General features: G+C 38.3%; 1 protein-coding gene across 5 annotated transcripts in view; it reads right to left on the bottom strand.

The window, feature by feature from the left end:
• Positions 1-17,931, bottom strand: part of LOC134224844 (E3 ubiquitin-protein ligase SH3RF1) — a 102,068-nt gene that overhangs the window by 21,345 nt on the left and 62,792 nt on the right. For all 5 annotated transcript variants that reach the window (XM_062704465.1, XM_062704469.1, XM_062704467.1 and 2 more), the window contains exons 3-10: positions 13,898-14,006; positions 13,376-13,673; positions 4,155-4,502; positions 3,778-4,095; positions 3,453-3,721; positions 1,901-2,543; positions 1,695-1,829; positions 1,402-1,626 (exon numbers count right to left, since the gene is read on the bottom strand). In XM_062704465.1, coding sequence (XP_062560449.1) covers positions 1,402-1,626; positions 1,695-1,829; positions 1,901-2,543; positions 3,453-3,721; positions 3,778-4,095; positions 4,155-4,502; positions 13,376-13,673; positions 13,898-14,006 — 2,345 coding nt within the window. The remainder of the gene's footprint in view (positions 1-1,401; positions 1,627-1,694; positions 1,830-1,900; positions 2,544-3,452; positions 3,722-3,777; positions 4,096-4,154; positions 4,503-13,375; positions 13,674-13,897; positions 14,007-17,931) is intronic.

Raw genomic sequence — 17,931 nt, 5'->3', positions numbered from 1 at the left:
TTTCAAAAATCTCGTACCTTCATAATTACAGCCTTATGTATTTCGTATGTTCATTTGCCTGAGTGTAGGGCACTGTACGGACTGCTTTGTCTCTTTCTCACTGCAATGAAATTAGAAAACAACAAGGCCAGTAAACGTCAAAATTTATGAAGAACGAAAGAGAAAGAGATGTTTCCGTGCAGTGCCCTATAGGGCACTGCACGGAAACATCTCTTTCTCTTTCGTTCCTCATAAAATTTGACGTTTACTGGCCTTGTTGTTTTCTAATTTCTTTGCAGCGAAAAAGAGACAAAGCAGTCCGTGCAGTGCCCTATAGTCTATCGTGGGTTCTTTGATCTATTTCGCATGAAAAGCTGTCATGAAAGAATGTTGTGCTTCGTTTTAAAATTAAAATTTCTAAATTATTTTAATAATTATATGTAAAGAGCAATGATTTTTTGATAAATTGATAATATTCCTTCAATCCACCGAGTTGAAAGTGGCAATAAACACAATAATAAAGCAGATATTGCATTCTCTTATGCCCCGTCACGAAATAAAACTTGGCTAAGTTTTTAAAACATGTCTTTAATCCTTTGCGTTTCTATAGACATAGAGAATAGGTATTCTATATTCATTATTCCGTTATTTTTTGGTTTTTGATTCTTAACTCTTATTTCTTATTCTTTATTCTTTATTCAATATTCACTATTCAACCACTCAACTTGTACTCCATCGTACGTTTCATCCCACCAATTGCAGCCTTTCGATACATTTCAGCCAGGGCTGACAATCGTCATCGTCATAGCACGAAATGCCACAGTAGCGACGAGTTGCATTGTCTTCATTGCTACTCTACACATCGTCAATGACGCGCACGACGTTAGCTTTCGTCGTGTAACCAAATCGTCCTGACGACATCGAAGAACGAAGACTTCATACCGTTATTCTTCAAGCGGCAGCTGCCATGCGAAGATTTTTACTAATTCTTTGTAATAATGAATTTGAAGCAACGTATGAAAGCGTTATGAATGTTTTCGAAACATTTATGTTACCGAATATCTTACTATTTGTTTATTTGAGGCGCTATTATGTTTTTAACCAGTCCGTCTATAATGACGTGCAATCAATTGTGTGAAGAAGTGACGACGAAAATCGTCATAACTTTTGGCTGCGCGACTATCGTCGTGGTACGCATGCGGCGCGAAGAAAACGAATAAGTGTTGCGTCGTGCAATGTTATGACGAAGACTAATTTTTTTTCGCTTTCTTCATACGACGAGAATGACTATTGTCAGCCCAGAAATTTTCAGCCTTCTGGTACTTGATATTCTCCGCCTTCCGATACTTTCAGTCTTTTGAGAGTTCAGCCTCTCGCAAGACACCCAACTGGAGACCTAAAATAATGCCTATGAGAACTCACCTCTCGCGCACCGTCTGCGAGTGCGACTTGGACTTCGATGGCGTCCCATTCATGTGGGAGATGATGGCAGAGGCGTCCAGGCTTTGAGATTTCCGGTGATATGCTTGAGATTGCTTCGGTCCATGGGACGCCGACGAGGTCGAGGCGGGTGCTTCGTGAGATTGCGCCGCTCCCGCAACTGCCGAATGTTTCGTCGCACTTTTGCCGGAGGCTTCGCCTTTGAGACTAAAAGGAGAAAAGTAGTTGACGCAATCGTTCTGGAATGAATCGGGAGGGCGATACGGTACACTTACCCATGCATTGATGGTCGCTCTTTGTGGGGTTTGACCCGTTGAGAGCCATACATATAAGGAACATTTTCACGACTCTGCGCAAGCAGTACGTCAACGGGGAGATTTTGAAGAAGTTGACTCGGACATGACCCGGATCTGAAATTATTATTTTAGCTTTTTTATTATCAGCCCTATGAATCAGAATATCTTAATTCTATAATACATACCTCACGTGTACTGGATTGATAATTTGTTGTAAGTTTGACTTTATGGGGGCAGCACTTGGCAGAGAACTATCCTCAAACACTGGATTATCCATCGAGTAAGCCGGATTAGTTGTTCCTCCGTTGCTGGAAGTTGGGGATTTCGATCGTTTGATGTTGGTTAATCGCTTCATCAAACTGACCGCCGAGGAATCTTTCTTCTCTTTGACAGGATGTGCCGCTGCAGTTGGCGCAGGCTCAGACCCCACTGCAGAAGCGGCATTTTTATCCGGAGGTGCCCCGCCCGACTTTCTTCCGAACAGGGAATCAATGTATCCCGATTGTTGCTGTAGCTGCTGTTTGGTCCACACGGGGCCAGTAACGGAAGCGACCACAGAAGCATTCACAATGGTAGCATCCCGAGGGGGTAAGGCAGGCAGTGTTATTTGGGTTAGGTTGTTGGACGGATTCTGGATACCGGACGCGGTGGTGGAAGGGGCAGTGCTGCCGGCAGCTGTTCCCTGGGTGTTTGTATTTCGGCTAGAGTGACCACTCTCGCGACCCTTGTACACGGTGACGTAGTTACCGGGAAATACACCGGTCTTTTGCTGTCGATTAGCTCCCTTGAACCAACCGTCCTGGCATCGTTCGGTGACGTAGTAGATGGCTGAAAATACAGAACATAATAATGTTTTACACTACGTCAAAATGATTATCCTATCCCAATGCTATCAACACATCTCTAGTCCAGAGGTTCCCAAACTGTGGGTCGCGACCCCCAGGGGGGTCGTGGGCTGTTCAGTGGTGGGTCGCGAAAGACAAATCTTAATTCATAATTTTGTTACCGTCAACGGTGGTGTCATTGGGCCAAAATGTGGTATGTTCCAAGTAAATGTTACAAAGCTCTAGTAGTTAACATTGGAATCAAGTTTTAATTAGTTTTTTGTTATACGATATTTGGGCAAGTAGAAAGAAGTCCTATACAATCCAAATGTAAGCCCCGAATCCAATCCAAAACCAATACTAAACCTTTTAACCTTGTAACATTTTCCCCTAAGACGCTCAATATTAATTATTTCAATTCGAATCCGATCTAAATCAAATCAAAATCTATTTAAAATCCAATCCAAATTTAATTCAAATCCAATCAAAATCCAATTCAAATCCAATCCAAATCTAATTCAAATCCAATATGAATTCAATCCTAATCAAATCGAAATCCAATTCAAATCCAAATCTGAATAAATTTCAAATTGAATCCAAATCCAACCCAAATTCAATTCAAATTCGATAATAAAAAGAAAAAAAAAATCAAATTCCATCCAAATCCAATCCAAAAAAATAACGATTTTTTGACAAATACAATATAAAGCAATTTATTATAATTTGTGCAATCTAACGCGAATTCATTTTTATCTAATTTCACAAAATCAATGCATTTGGTACTTGGTGGGTCGCAAGCCATATGGGATTCTGCTAGGTGGGTCGCATATCCAAAAGTTTGGGAACCTCTGCTCTAGTCCACTGACGGACATTGTCGAACCTTGGACTTGTATTTGTTTTGTAAAATACTCACATCCTTTTTTCAACTCCAGTTCATCCGGCTTCTGCGGTTTGTACGGATAGAGAGCAATATAGGTAGCAGGTAGTTGGGGTTGCTGGTGGTAATGTTGACTAGCGGCCTTCGCAGCGTTCGACTTCTGATAGTTGAGCATATCAGGTCGATTCGATTGTTGTGGATTATCCGGAGCAGCAACAGCCGCAGTTGGTACCGTACTTTGCAGTTGAGATGGTGGCTGCTGTTGTCTGTCTGAATCAGGTGTACTCAGAATCTCAGCGGAATGGCTAAAAGATGAATTTACGATACAAATAATGTGAACTGTTTGTTATGTAGAACATACCGATTGGGTTGGTTCAGCGATCCTCCTGTATTGGCAATACCAACACTCGAACTAGCCACAAAGGTCGTTAGGGAGTGCCTTTTTTCCTTGTGGTGATCTTTGTTGTTCTGTTGACTTCCAGTTGCTGCAGCTGATGCAGCAGCTGGAGACGACAGAAAGTGTGATGTAGGACTACTCGGTGCTGTACTGGAGTTCGAACTCGTGGTGCTATTGGAAGTATTAGGACTGGTAGTAACACTGGAACTAGTGGTGTCACTGGCATTCAGATCAAAAGGAGTCGGAGGAACAGTACGGTTATTGGAAGCACTGGCTAAAATACTGAAAAAAGAATATTTTTTATTTTAAATATTCATCAAAATACCATCTACCTAACTTACTGTTTTAAAGCAGAGTCCATCATGTGCTTCGCTAGGCTGTTCATCTCGACAAACGAAATTGGAAAAATCCCTATCTTATCCGCTATTCGTCCCTCGGCCCAGTTTTGGTCCACCCGCCGAAGTACGTGAATAAGGGCACCCTTCTTGAACGTTAGGCAGCCTTCTTCGTCATTGGGTCCCATGCTGAAATCGTACAGCGCTTTACACTGTGGATACGGCAGTGGCACTATCACCTGCAAGTGGTTCAATGGAACGGCACCTTCCTTTCCATTGATTTCCCCCACGCACCAATTGTGGTCGATTTTCTTCTTCAGGATTACGATGTCGCCCTTTTTAAAGCTGATATCACTGCGTAGATTGCAAAAAGTATTAGTTAGGATTTCAGAATCAAATGCGGCATGCACAGGAAATTTCCTCCTATATGGTAAGAATAATGCTTAACAATTACTTAAATTGTATCAATTGTATCTTAACTTAATAATGCTTAATTGGCCCAAGATAGCAGCTAGAGTTGTGTATCGATTCAAGTATGTTGTCAGACATGTCCTAGAATCAGAGTACACAAATTATCCGATTCCGGTAGATTTGCTCCATTACATATTCCTTCAAAATAAAATGTTGTGAAGGTAAAGTTGACGTTCTTACATGCAGGCTTTCGTTGGTAAAATCCCAGAATTTGTTCATCGACACTTTATATGATGTGCATAGTCGATTTCGGCACTCAATTCCTTGAGATAACCTTATAAACAATCTGTGATCAAAACTAAAATCTTGAACAAGCAGAATCAAATACTTGAATGCCGGATGATAATCAACCGGCACAACACGTCTGTCGTCGTCGAGATCCGTCCCTAGAAAAACGAAGTACTGTTTCTTGCACGCTCTCGTCGACTAACCCTTGCAAATCATTCCTTGCGGAAGTTAAATTGAATCTAATACAATTCAATTCAATCCAAAAACAACCCAAATTCAACCTAAATCAAAATCCATTCCAATACAAGTTTGAACGAAATCATATCCAATTCCACATCCAATTGAAATCCAATCCAAATCTAATCAAACTTCAATCCAAATCTAATTCAAATCCAATCAAAAGCCAATCCAAATCCAACTCAAATTTATATCCAAACCCAATCCAAATCCAATTCGAATCCAATCCAAATTCAATACAAATCTATTTTAAATTCAATACAAATCCAATCTACATTCAAACCAAACACAATCCAAATGCAATTTAATTCAAATCAAATTCAATCCAAATCCAATAAAAAACCAATCCAAATTCATTCTACAAATTTAAACCAAACCTTAGCCACATCCAAATCCGATTGAAATTTAATCCAAATTGAATTAAAATCTAATAAAAAATTAATCCAAATTCAATAAAAACCAAAATCCAATCCAAGCCAAGTTCAATCCAAATTCAATACAAATGAGAACCAAATCTAATCCACATCCGAACCATATCCAATCCAAATCCAATTCAAATCCACTATTCCAATCCAAATTTAATCCTATTCTAACCAAAATTCCAATCCAAATTTTATTAAAATCCAATTAAAACCCTAATCCAATTCACATTCAATTCCAATCTAATCCAAATCCAATTCGAATGCAATAGAAATTTGAACAAATCTAACGAAAATCCAATCCAAATACAATTGAAATTGAATTCAAATCCGAATCCAATCAAAATCCAATTCAAATTCAATCAAAATTCAATCCAAATCAAATCCAATAAAAAACCAACCCAAATCTAATCCAAATCCTATTCAAATTCAATCCAAATTCAATCCGAATAAAGTTCAAAACCAATGCAAATTTAATTCAAATCTAATCCACATCCGAACCACATCCAATTCAAATCAATTCCAAATCCAAAACAATACAAATTCAATCAAAATTTAATTCAAATCCAATCCAAAACGAATCCAAATCCAATCAGAGCCCAATCCAAATCCAATTCCAACCCAAACCAAATCCAAATTCCATAAAAAATCAATTCAAAACCATTCCTATTCCAAGTCCAATCCAAATCGAATCCAAATCAATCCCAATCCAAGTTTAATCAAATCCAATCTAAATCCAAATCCAATACAAATCTTGTCCACATGCAATCCAAATCCAATTGAAATTCAATCCAAATCTAATCAAAATTCAATCCAAATCCAGTTCAAATACATTCAAAATCCATCCAAATGCAATCCAAATTGAACAAAAAACAATTAAATATCTAATTAAAATACAAATCAAAGATAAATCCAATCCTAATACAAACGTAGTCAAATCAAAATTCAATTCCAACCCAATTCCAATTGATATTCAATCAAAATCCGATTCAAATTCAATCTAAATAAAGTAAAAAACCAATCCAAATCCAATTTATATTTAATTCAAATCCAATCCAATCCAAAATAAATACAAATTTGACTATATCCAATCCAAGTCAAATTCAAATAAATCCAAACACAATTCAAATCCAATCCAAATTTAATCAAAATCCAATTCAAAACCAATCCTAATCCAAATCCCATTCAAATCCAATCTAACTACAATACAAATTTAAACCAAAGCTTATCCACATCCAATCCAAATCCAATCTAAGTCCAATCCAAAATAGAATACAAATCTAATCCAAATCCGATCGTAGTGCAGCCAAAATTCAATTCCAACCCAATCTAGATTCAATATATTTTTTTCTTGTCTTAGCACAATCCAAATCTAATGCAAATTTAAACAAAATATAATCCAATCCAAATCCAATCTAAATTTGATTCAAATCCAATCAACAATCCATGAAAAAATCCAAATCCAATCTAAATTCAATCCAAAACAAATCCAATTCAATTCCTACCACAAAAGTTCAACTCAATGGACGCAGTGGTTCTACGCCCCAACAAAAAAAAACACATCCGAACCATGTCCAATCTAAATTCAATCCAAATAAAATTTAAAACCCAATGCAAATCCAATCCAAATCTAATACAAACCCAACCCAAAGCTTATTGAAATTCAATCAAAAATACAAATACAATTCAAATCCAAGTCCAATCAAATCAATCCCAATCCATGTCTAATCCAAATCCAATACAAATTTAAACCCAATCTTATCCACATCCAATGGAAATTCAACCTAAATCTCAAATCCAATAAAAATCCAATCCAAATGAAATTCATTCGAAATTCAAATTAAACCAAAACCAATTCAATCCCAATCCAATTGAAATTCAATCAAAATCCAATCCAAATGTTTATAAATCCAAATCAAATTCAATCCAAATCCAATACAAATTTAAACCAAATCTTATCAAAATCCAATCCAAATCCAAATCAAATTCATTCGAAATCCAATCCAAATTAAATCAAAATCAATTCAAATTCAAACCAATTGAAATACAAATCGAATTCAAATCCAATCCCAATACGATCGTAGTCAAATCAAAATCCAATCCAAATCTAATCAAAATGCAATTCAAATTCAACCCAAATCCAATACAAATTCAAACAAAATCTTATCCAAGTCCAATCAAAATCCAATCTAAGTCCAATCAAAATTGAATACAAATCTAATCCAAATCCGATCGTAGTGCAACCAAAATCCAATCCCAACCGAATCTAAATCCAAAACAAATTTGTCTTGTCTTAGCACAATCCAAATCCAATAGAAATTTTAAAAAATCTAATCCAATCCAAATCCAATCTAAATAAAATAAAAAATCAATCAAAATATAATCTAAATTCAATTTATATCCAATCCAAAACGGATCCAAATCTAATCCGAATCCAAAATCCAATAAAAAAAACAATCCAAATATTTTCGAAATTCAATCCAAATCCAATTTAAGTCCAACCCAAATCGAAATATGTTGCATCAACAAAAGTTTATACTATGAGATGGGTTTTCACTGAAATAAAAAATAGAATTGCTTCAAGACCGGTCGCTCCAAGAACATAATTTGAAATTATTGTTCAATTATCGGAAAATTGTCGATTGGAGACCTGTCGCTCTATTCTAACAAGCCTCCAAGTCTCCAATCCTCAGATTCCTGTCGCTCTGGCAATATTTCATCGGAGACCTGTCGCTCATCATCGAAGATCTGTCGCTCCAGCATTAAGGTTTTCCCAGACCAAAGCGATTTTATAGCCGCGACGGCGACAGCTAATCGCCGCGAATCTATCACTGGGTCGGTGACAGGATCGCGTGTATTTGGGGGAACCTTTATCTTCGGAGACCTGTCGCTTCCGCAAAAAAAATAATATACCATAGAGACCTTTCGCTTCGGAATTCATTTAGAAGCGTTTCAAAGCTTTTTCAATTTTAATTTTAATCTTAAACAAGTCGAACCAAATATTTGAACCGGCCGAACTCAAAACTCAAGAATCAATCAAGCAAATGGAACCAAATTAGCATTGTGGAAATGTTTCGATAGGTTGTTCGAGCCCCTCCCCTCTCTGGAGGGGACATGAAACAAATGAAATTCTGCATAACATGTAATCGAATCGCAGAACAGACGTCTAAAATTCAATTATGAATACAAAAAAAAGTGCTATCTTATTTTGGGGTATACCCCGTTAGGCATAAGGACGTTAGGCATAATGGACGTTAGGCATAAAATGACCCAAAGAACAGCCTATGACATAAAGAAGGCAGCATTATGCCTAACGTCCATTTTGCCGAACGTACTTATGCCTATATGCCTAATGCCGCGGACCCCTAATTTTGGTCGAGCCGAAGTTTGACGGGTCAGCTAGTCACAAAATAAAATTCAAAACTGAAATGGTGTGTTTTTTTATACGATATCAAAAAAGTCCTAACCGTTTTTCATTAAATTGCTTCTAGAATTTTTGAGAAGAATTTGAAAACTTCTCCGTAGGGCAGCAGTTCTCAACCTTTTTCTTTAGTGGTACCCCTACGAGCTTTTCCATTTATTGAGGTACCCCCTATATTTTTTCGTAAATAAAAAAAGCGTAACTCTCAAGATATATGCAAAATGGACCTGAAAACTAACGGGATATATGGTTCTACAAAAAGTTGTCTGAAACGATCGTTATCCCGAACCTCTTAAAAGGAAGCTTCTGAGCATGTTGAAAGGACGCTTCTCAGCCCCTTGAAGAGAGATTTTTAAGCCACTCGATAGAATAATTCCAAAACTCTTGAAAGAAGGCATCCGAACCTTTTGAAAGTAGGTGTTCGAGCCTCCTGGAAAGAGGCTTCCGAGCCTTTTGAAAGAAGGTTTCCGAGCTTCTTGGAACAAGGTTTCTAAGCCTCTTGACAGAAGGTTTTTGACCCTCTTGAAAATAACTCTCCGATCAGCTTAAAAGCCGACTTTCAAGCCTCTTGAAAGAAGTCTCTCGAGCCTCTAAAATGGTGGCGTCTGAGCATCTTTAAAGGAGGCTTCCAAGTCTGTTGTAGGGAAACTCCCAAGCCTCTTAAAGAGAGCATCTTGAAAGTAGGCTTCGGAGTTTTTTGAAAGGAGGCTTACGAGCCTCTTGAAGATAGGTTTACGAGCCTCTTGAAAGGAGGCTTCCGAGCATCTTTAAAAGAGGCTTTTGAGGGGATACTCCCACGCCTCTTAAAGAGAGCCTCTTTAAAGGAGGCTTCCGGGCTTCTTTATAGTAGGCTTCCGAGCTTTTTGAAAGGAGGCTTGCGAGCCTCTTGAAAGGAGACTTCCAAGCCTCTTGAAAAAAGAATTCTAAGCCTCCCAAGTCTATTGAAAGGAGACTCTCAAGCCTCTTGAAAGTAGGCTTCCTAGGTTTACTAACGTCTTGAAAGCAGGCTTCCGAGCCTCTTGAAACAAGGCTTCCAAGCATCTTGAATGTAGGCATTTAAGCCTCTTGCAAGGAGGCTTCCGAGCCCCCTGAAGAGAGGCTTCCGAGCTTTTTGAAGAGATGCTTCCGAGCCTCTTGAAAGGAGGCTTCCGAGCTCCTTGAAGAGAGGCTTCCGAGCCTTTTGAAAAGAGGCTTCTGAATCTCTTGAAAGGAGGATCCCAACCCTTTTGAAAGGGAGGCTCCTAAGCCTCGTGGAAGGAGGCTTCCATGTCTCCTGAAAGAAGGCTCCCAAGCCTCTTGAAAAAAAAAGACTTCCAAGTCTCTTAAGAGAAGTGTTCCAAATTTTTAAATTTTAAGGATTTTTAAAATTTGTTTGTTCGACGATTTGTGGCCTTTGATCTATTATCCCACAGCTCTTTATACACTGTCACTTGAAAAAAAGCGGGATTCAGAAATTTTTGATTTACTGAACGAAATTTCTGATTTACTGAATATTATGTTCAATACAGTCTTAGAATCAAAAATTATCAGAACTATATCAGAAAGTTTTTATTGAAATTTTTACACATCCCCCATTACGCATTTTGGTCCGAGGTACCCCCTAGGGCCAGCAAAGGTACCCCCAGGGGTACATGTACCCCAGGTTGAGAACCGCTGCCGTAGAGGAAAGTGAGGCAAGTGAGCAAGATCGTCTAGGGAGCTTTGGCTTTCTTGGAAGTTTGGAACACAAAAAATTCTCCGCATACTGCAGATTTGTTTCTTAGCCATCTATTTTCAGTCTTTTCTAAAATATTAGGGGCGATTCAAATATGACGTCCACTACTTTTTGGGATTTCTAGACCCCCTCCCCCCCTGTGTCACGCTTTTTTGTATACCTAGTACATGTACTGTCACAAAATCTCAGACCCCCCCCTTAAACCTGTGACATCATTTTTGAACGATCCCTTAACATGCAAAAATGTGGATTAATAAAATTTAAACATCTTACAAATTGGTTTGATAAAATAATTTTTTTTTAGGTACGATGTTCAGGGAATCAATTTTCCTGAAATGCGCTTGCGAAACAAGCGACAAAAGAGAACCAACGACAAAGCTTTGTTTTTGTCGGAGATAATAATGACAAAGATCCGAAAAATTTTGTCAGCAACAAAAAAGAAGACAATCTTGTTGCTAACTTTTCATCCCGTTATTTTGCATTATTTCTAGAGCAAATTTCGGTTTTATGCTATCATAGTTTCTGTCTTCATGAAAATATTCAAGAATCCAACAATGATTACAATATTTGTATCGTATTCTCGGAAATATCAGAGCATCCAAGGCAAATGATTCTTGTCATATTGTGTTCGGGTTCTGATAAAGGTTTGTCGCTAGGTGCGTTTGTCAGTAACAAACTCTGTTGACGACAAAGGGTATATTGTTAGGCGTTGCTCGAATATTGATTCCCTGACGATGTTACATGCTTCCAAAATTGTCGTTTTAAATGTTGAATTCGTGGTTACTGGTAATAGATTTGACTGAAACTATGGTCATTTTATGGTTAAACTTATATCCATTGTTTTAAATCAACTCTAATTTAAACCCAAATTATTCTGCGTTTTTTGTACGCGCTTCAAAATGTATTCAGAATTTGGAGTTCACTCATGGCCTTTAAAATCTCGTCTTTTCCACAGTTGACAGTATGTCCCCAAGTCGACATATTTTCTAAGTTTCCTTCTATCAATTATATTTGCTTTAAGGCGCAACCAATTATTAGTGTGGGTAAACTATTAGGCCTTAAAAATGTGTTTTCCAGTTTCATTACCATTTTACATAATGGAGCATCTTTTCTCGTAATAATAATGTGAAAATGATGCTTCCTGATGCTACAATCGATGTTGGCGATCTTACCCGATATAAAGATTTTTCCCCACTTTCCCCTATTCTTTCCCGTGCAACTTTTTTCAAATATCATCTTTCGGCTTCTTCTCCCTTATACAATGCTGTAATCTAATCCCCCAAATCCACTGCAGTCAGAACAGAATACACTCATAATAAAAACATAGGTATAAATAAGTTCAGTTCATAAGTTTAATTTTTGATTTTTTTCAATTACAGTTTAAAAAAAAATCTAAATCATCTCCACACAATCGTCGTTAATAAACGTTCATGATCGATCGTTTATTCTAGAAATAGATAGAAACAGGGATTGAATCCTAAAGAGAAAGAACAAGTCTCTCACTTATCATCTCTGTATACATATACGATATGTAGCATACCGCGAGAGACCAAGCTGTCATGATAGAGAACTGATTCAGGATGCTAAATTTCTTATAGAAAGCTCCAAATGTGGGGAGCACTGGCTCTGATGATGCATTTCAACTTGTTGTACACAGCTATGCAGAAACCAACACGAAAGAAGCGAAAAAAAAGCGAGAATCACCATTTTTCTGTGGGGGCTGCCTATCCGATTCTGTTTTTTCGCACTTGTATACAAGTTTGATAAATTTGTTATCATGGCTTGTTATGATTCTGAACAATTTTTGCCTTTCTTTTATCGTTATTCGTTATCTATTGAGAGCGATTTCTGCAAACCCTGGTTAGAAATGAAAATAGAATCTATTTCGTGTCTATCCTATCGTATTCCTTCATCTCGACGTTTGTAGCGATTATTCTAAATAAATGTTTCCTATTCAAGTCTTAATATCTTTTCTAATCACATTTATCATTTAAATGTTTACTGATCCATTTCACAAGAGTTTTAAGTTGCGAATTGCAGTAGGTGAACGAATGCATAAAACTTCTTCCACATATCCCATGTTATTGGCATTCTGATGTGCCTAGTGTTAGGTGTGACCAAATAAAATGGAATTACCGGCAATTGGTTATCTATACATTGGGTCATAGGGACTTTCAGAAACTTCGAAACGCTCGTGACAATTTTTGCATGCAAGATTTAAATCTTTTGAATGATTCGTAACGTTCTTCATGATTCCATATTTCCACATACAGCGTTATGTGATTTGTGAGCACAACAAAATCCTGAAATGTTCATGAGGTTGATGGCCTGTAGATTTTCTAGACCTGATAATCGTCTCATCAAATTTGCACCTATTACACCCAGGTTTTTTTTACGCGGTTGGAGTTCATTAATTTCTCGGTTAACTCAAACTGTTAGAGCTTTTTAAATACCACTTGATTTTTCTTAGATTTTTTGTGAATTTTTTCAAGGGGTTAACTCATTGTTTCATTGACGCTGAAGGTCTTAAACGACTAAAACCAAACCGTGTAAAAAAACCTGGGTGTAATTGTTGCATAATTTGCAATTAATTTTCTGCTACTTTAGTCTCCACTTCAAAGCATCGACTGTTTCAGGACCACGTCACACCTCTAGATACGACCTCAAGCTACCATCATTTAGCGAACCTGTGCATGCCCACACCGTCCCACAAAGACTCAAGAATGCATTGCATTACCTGGTTTCACTGGAGGCGAAGTCGTAGAATGCCTTAGCGTGTGGGATTTTCGATAAATCCAGCGCATTTCCTGCTATGATTCGACCTTGATGCGGGTGATGATGCAGTTGATCGTTTTTATTGTTCTTCTGCTGCTGCTGCTGCTGCGAACAGCCTTGATTCTGGTATGCTATGCTCGGGTGATTCTGCTGCGATTGCAATTGCAGGTTGAATATATTCCCGCCACCTCCTCCGACACCGGTTCGGGCCGCTTTGTTTATGTTTGTATTTTGATTATTCAGCTCAGCTGTTTTCATACCTATTTTAGCAAAATAGAAGAAAAGCGATAAATAAAGATAATATGTACAGTAAAAATATACCACCATCGTCTGGCGATAAGCCTACGTACGACACCTCTACCGCCAAATCACGTAGCAATGCACTCTCTTGTTTGTGGTGCTGCGCTGGTTCATAGCTCGATGTGATTAAGCCGGATTCAACGGTAGATCTCATGATTTGGGTAAACCCCAGGTTATAGCTTACCTTCTAAGATTCGCATCAGCAGTACATTCGGCGGAAGCTCGTCGATTTTGACGTCCACCAAGACTCGACATTCCGGACATCGAAGCTCCTGATGGCTGGCCACAATTTCCTGCAAGAGGGCGAGATACACAAAAGTTGTTAGTCATATGGTTGGATTTAGTTTTAAAAAAAAGCTTGTTTGCACATGTGACGAGTTCTTATCAACTGGGTCATATATGATGCTTGCCACTACAAACAGCCCTTGCTGGTGTATTGCGAATCATACATAATAAGGCGAGACCAAGCGATAACGGTGAAATGAATGATATAATAACAGTTTAACTGTGTGATACAGATACATGCAATTAAGTCATACAATGTGATCACTGGGGCAGATATGCGTTTGACTGCCAGAAACCGGGTCAGGTTCATCGATGATATCTTACAGGTTAATTGGATATGATGCCGGTAGGATTAGATTTAGATGCAAACCGTCCGTACGAATGGAAGGTACGAGCAGATGATATCATTGTCACTTCGTATATTAATTTGGATGAAATTTATTTCACTATAAAATACAGCCCCGGATACCGGATTTTTATGTCTCCAAAAAAAATCATTTTTTGCCTTTCTGCTACAACAAAGTTTACCGAAAGGCTATAGGTTTACTCCAAAAAAGAACTTTTGATACTTCGGAGACTAGCCAGCAGGGCTGAAAGTCTCCTTAATAAAGATACAAAAAAAAACTTTTGATAGAGGGCCCGGAGACTCAACGAACTGAGGTGATGTCTGTATGTGTGTGTGTGTGTGTAGACACACCTTTTGGAACTTAGCATTACCCGATTTACTCTCTTGTCTTACTCGACTTACTCTCATTGTTTGATATTGAAAATTGGTATTGTATTCCGGTCATTCGGGAGTTATTGAAAACATCATTGTTTTTTCCCAAGGGTACCCCTTGGAAAAACATATCAAAATCGAGAACAAAAATTTCCAAGGATAGTGGCAATGCTATTAATCAATGCAAAAACATGAAAAGTTATAGAAAAAATGCGATCTAGATCCCTAAAGTTGTTTTTTGACCTTTCTAATGTGATTTTTTCAATACATTTTATGATGCATGAGAAAGGCATAATCGTCGCTAGGTGGATTAATTTAGGGTTTTGTGTACATGATTGAAGATATGTATATACAGAATGTAAAAAAGTTTTTCCACCCCTTTATCAATTAACCATTTCTTTCCTAGTGAAAATCAGTTTAATTTGATGAGTGTTCCTCCATGATTTATCAATTTATTTCCTTTTGTAATAAGACGAATTTGTACTATTCCATTTATTCTACTACTTTATTGTACCTTTGACAGATACGTATTTCGACCTCAACAGTAAGGCCGTAAGTGAATACATTCCACTAAAAGCATAGAATAATTTTCGTATATTAATTTATGTTTTTTATCACCATTGGCGAAGTATCCTCCAAGGGGGAGGGGTGGAGGGTTGTTGTGGGTGGTTTATAGCCCCTTCATTTATTTTCTCTATTTTGAGCTTCTTTAAAAAAATTCGCGATCATTTTACCACCTTATTAAGTTATCTTAGTGGTAATGTGATAAATATTGTCCACCCACAATTGCGGATCAATCGCACTCATCTATATTCTCTTTTCTCAAGCACGTGCTTTCTGTTAAAGCCCACAGTATAGAAGTGTGTTTGTTTACCAGCCGATGATTGCTACAATGACTCAAATTGATAGCGCTCGGGTTTCTCCCGCACACTCAAAGGACAATATGTGACGGATCGCCGTCAAGTTCCCACCGGTGGGCAATAGATTTTTTTTTGCAAATTTCATAAATATTCTATCTATCTCTAATGTAAAAAAAATAATGTTACAATAATGCCTCCAGGGATTCCGACGGGAATCTCCAGAGCTTTCGACGGGAATTCTCCAAGCATACCAAAGGGAAACTCCAGGGATCCTGAAGGGAAACCATCCGAGATTCCGACGGGAATGTTCCAAGGAGTTCGGAAGGAATCTTCCAGGGATTCCAAATCCTCCCCGGATTTCGGCGGGAATCCTCCAGGAATTTCGAAGGAAATATTTCAGGAATTCCAACAGAGGCGCCTCGTCCATACGTTCTACCTGTTCATGGAACAGGTAACCATTTTTAGTTCAGAAGTAGGAAACTTAATGTACCTACTTACAATTGATTATTAGGGCAAATAATTACCCAGTGAAATTTTTTAAACAAAGTAATATTTCTAATGATGGTTTTATATCTAACAAAACAATATATTGCGCAGACAGCTCAACTCAACGCCACATGCTTGGCGTACAGTCGAATTGCAGCTAAATATGTGTTTCTCCTACTGTTCAATATAGCGCTCGAGGGAGCGATTAGGAGAGCTGGTGTGCAAAGAAGCGGTACCATTATCACAAAATCGCATATGCTCCTGGGATTTGCGGACGATATCGATATTATCGGAATTGATCGCCGTGCCGTGGAAGAGGCTTTTGCGCCTTTTAAGAGGGAGACAGCGAGGATTGGACTCACGATCAATACCAGCAAAACGAAGTACATGGTCGCTGGCAATCAACGTGGGTTCATTAGTGGTGGTGGTAGCGAAATAGTGCTGGATGGTGAAAAATTTGAAGTGGTAGAAGAATTTGTGTATCTTGGAATATTAGTGACGTGCGATAATGATGTTACCCGCGAGGTGAAAAGGCGTATTGCAGCTGCAAATAGGGCTTATTACGGACTTCGTAACCAGCTTAAGTCCCGTAGTCTGCAAACGAAAACAAAACTCGCGCTGTATACTACTCTGATTCTTCCGGTGGCTTTATACGGCCATGAGACATGGACGTTAAAGGAGGCTGATCGGAGAGCTCTCGGAGTGTTTGAGCGTAAGGTGCTGCGGACAATACTCGGCGGTAAACAGGAGAACGGTATCTGGCGCCGTCGCATGAATCACGAATTGTACCAGGTGTATAAAGGGCTGGATATTATTAAGCTTATACAACACGGCAGACTACGGTGGGCTGGTCACGTTGTTCGTATGCCGGAAGAACGTCAAGCGAAGATAATATTTAGTAGAGAACCCGGAAGAGGCCGCAGGCTTCGTGGAAGGCCGCGTACACGATGGCTTTTTGCAGTTGAAGAGGACCTGAGGGCGCTCAATGTTCAGGGCGACTGGAAGCGATTTGCCCAGGATCGAGTCCAGAGGAGAAGGATACTCCATTCGTCGTAGGTTCATCGAAGAGCTGTAGCCCATCAAGTAAGTAAGTACCGTTAACTGGGGGGAAGATGATCATTTTTAAGACAAAACATGCAATAACAACATGCAACAATGTGTGTTTACATTTTAAATCGAAACAAATATTTTCAAAACATGTACTGCTATACGTTGCAATAATCAACAACTTTAGTTTTCTGAAATGCGTTTGCATTTATTGAAATAAATTAAATTATCACACATTTTTTGAGTAATCTGGTTTGGGGTGAAGTTGATCAAGACAGATCTACTAAAATCATTATGACCTAGTAGTCAAAATACACTAGGTTATTTGTATGAATGTTGAATTTACTACGTAAAGAAGTCTACGAAGTCAATATTTGAAACGAAAATAGCGTCATTTATGACTATCTCTCTCTTTCTTCCACAAATACATTTTCATGATTATAATCGAAAAACTCGGATTTCTACCTAGCGGTTACATTACTTGAACGGAGAATATTGTTGATCACCGTTTCATAAAAAAAATTTGGCACTTTTGACTGACACATCAAATGATCATCTTCACCTCAATGATCATCTTCCCCCCAGTTGACGGTATGTGTTTCTCCTACGAATAACACCACACCACATCACAAAGAAAGCTTTTGCCAGTCGTACGATTAATAATAAAGAACCAACAGCAGCGCTGGCAGAAATCAAATTTAAAGTTTTACGCCATGACAAAAGTTTTGAAAAAAAAATCCTCCTTGGTATGCTCAGGTATGCTCACTCGTTCTACGCGCGCGGAGAACCAGCGTGAGCGATGCCAGCATTAATCGTTTCCTC

This window comes from Armigeres subalbatus, chromosome 3, assembly GCF_024139115.2.
Source record: "Armigeres subalbatus isolate Guangzhou_Male chromosome 3, GZ_Asu_2, whole genome shotgun sequence".
Taxonomy (NCBI): Eukaryota; Metazoa; Arthropoda; class Insecta; order Diptera; family Culicidae; genus Armigeres; species Armigeres subalbatus.
Note: the sequence above shows the minus strand (reverse complement) of the source record. Positions and strands in the feature narration are given on the sequence as shown.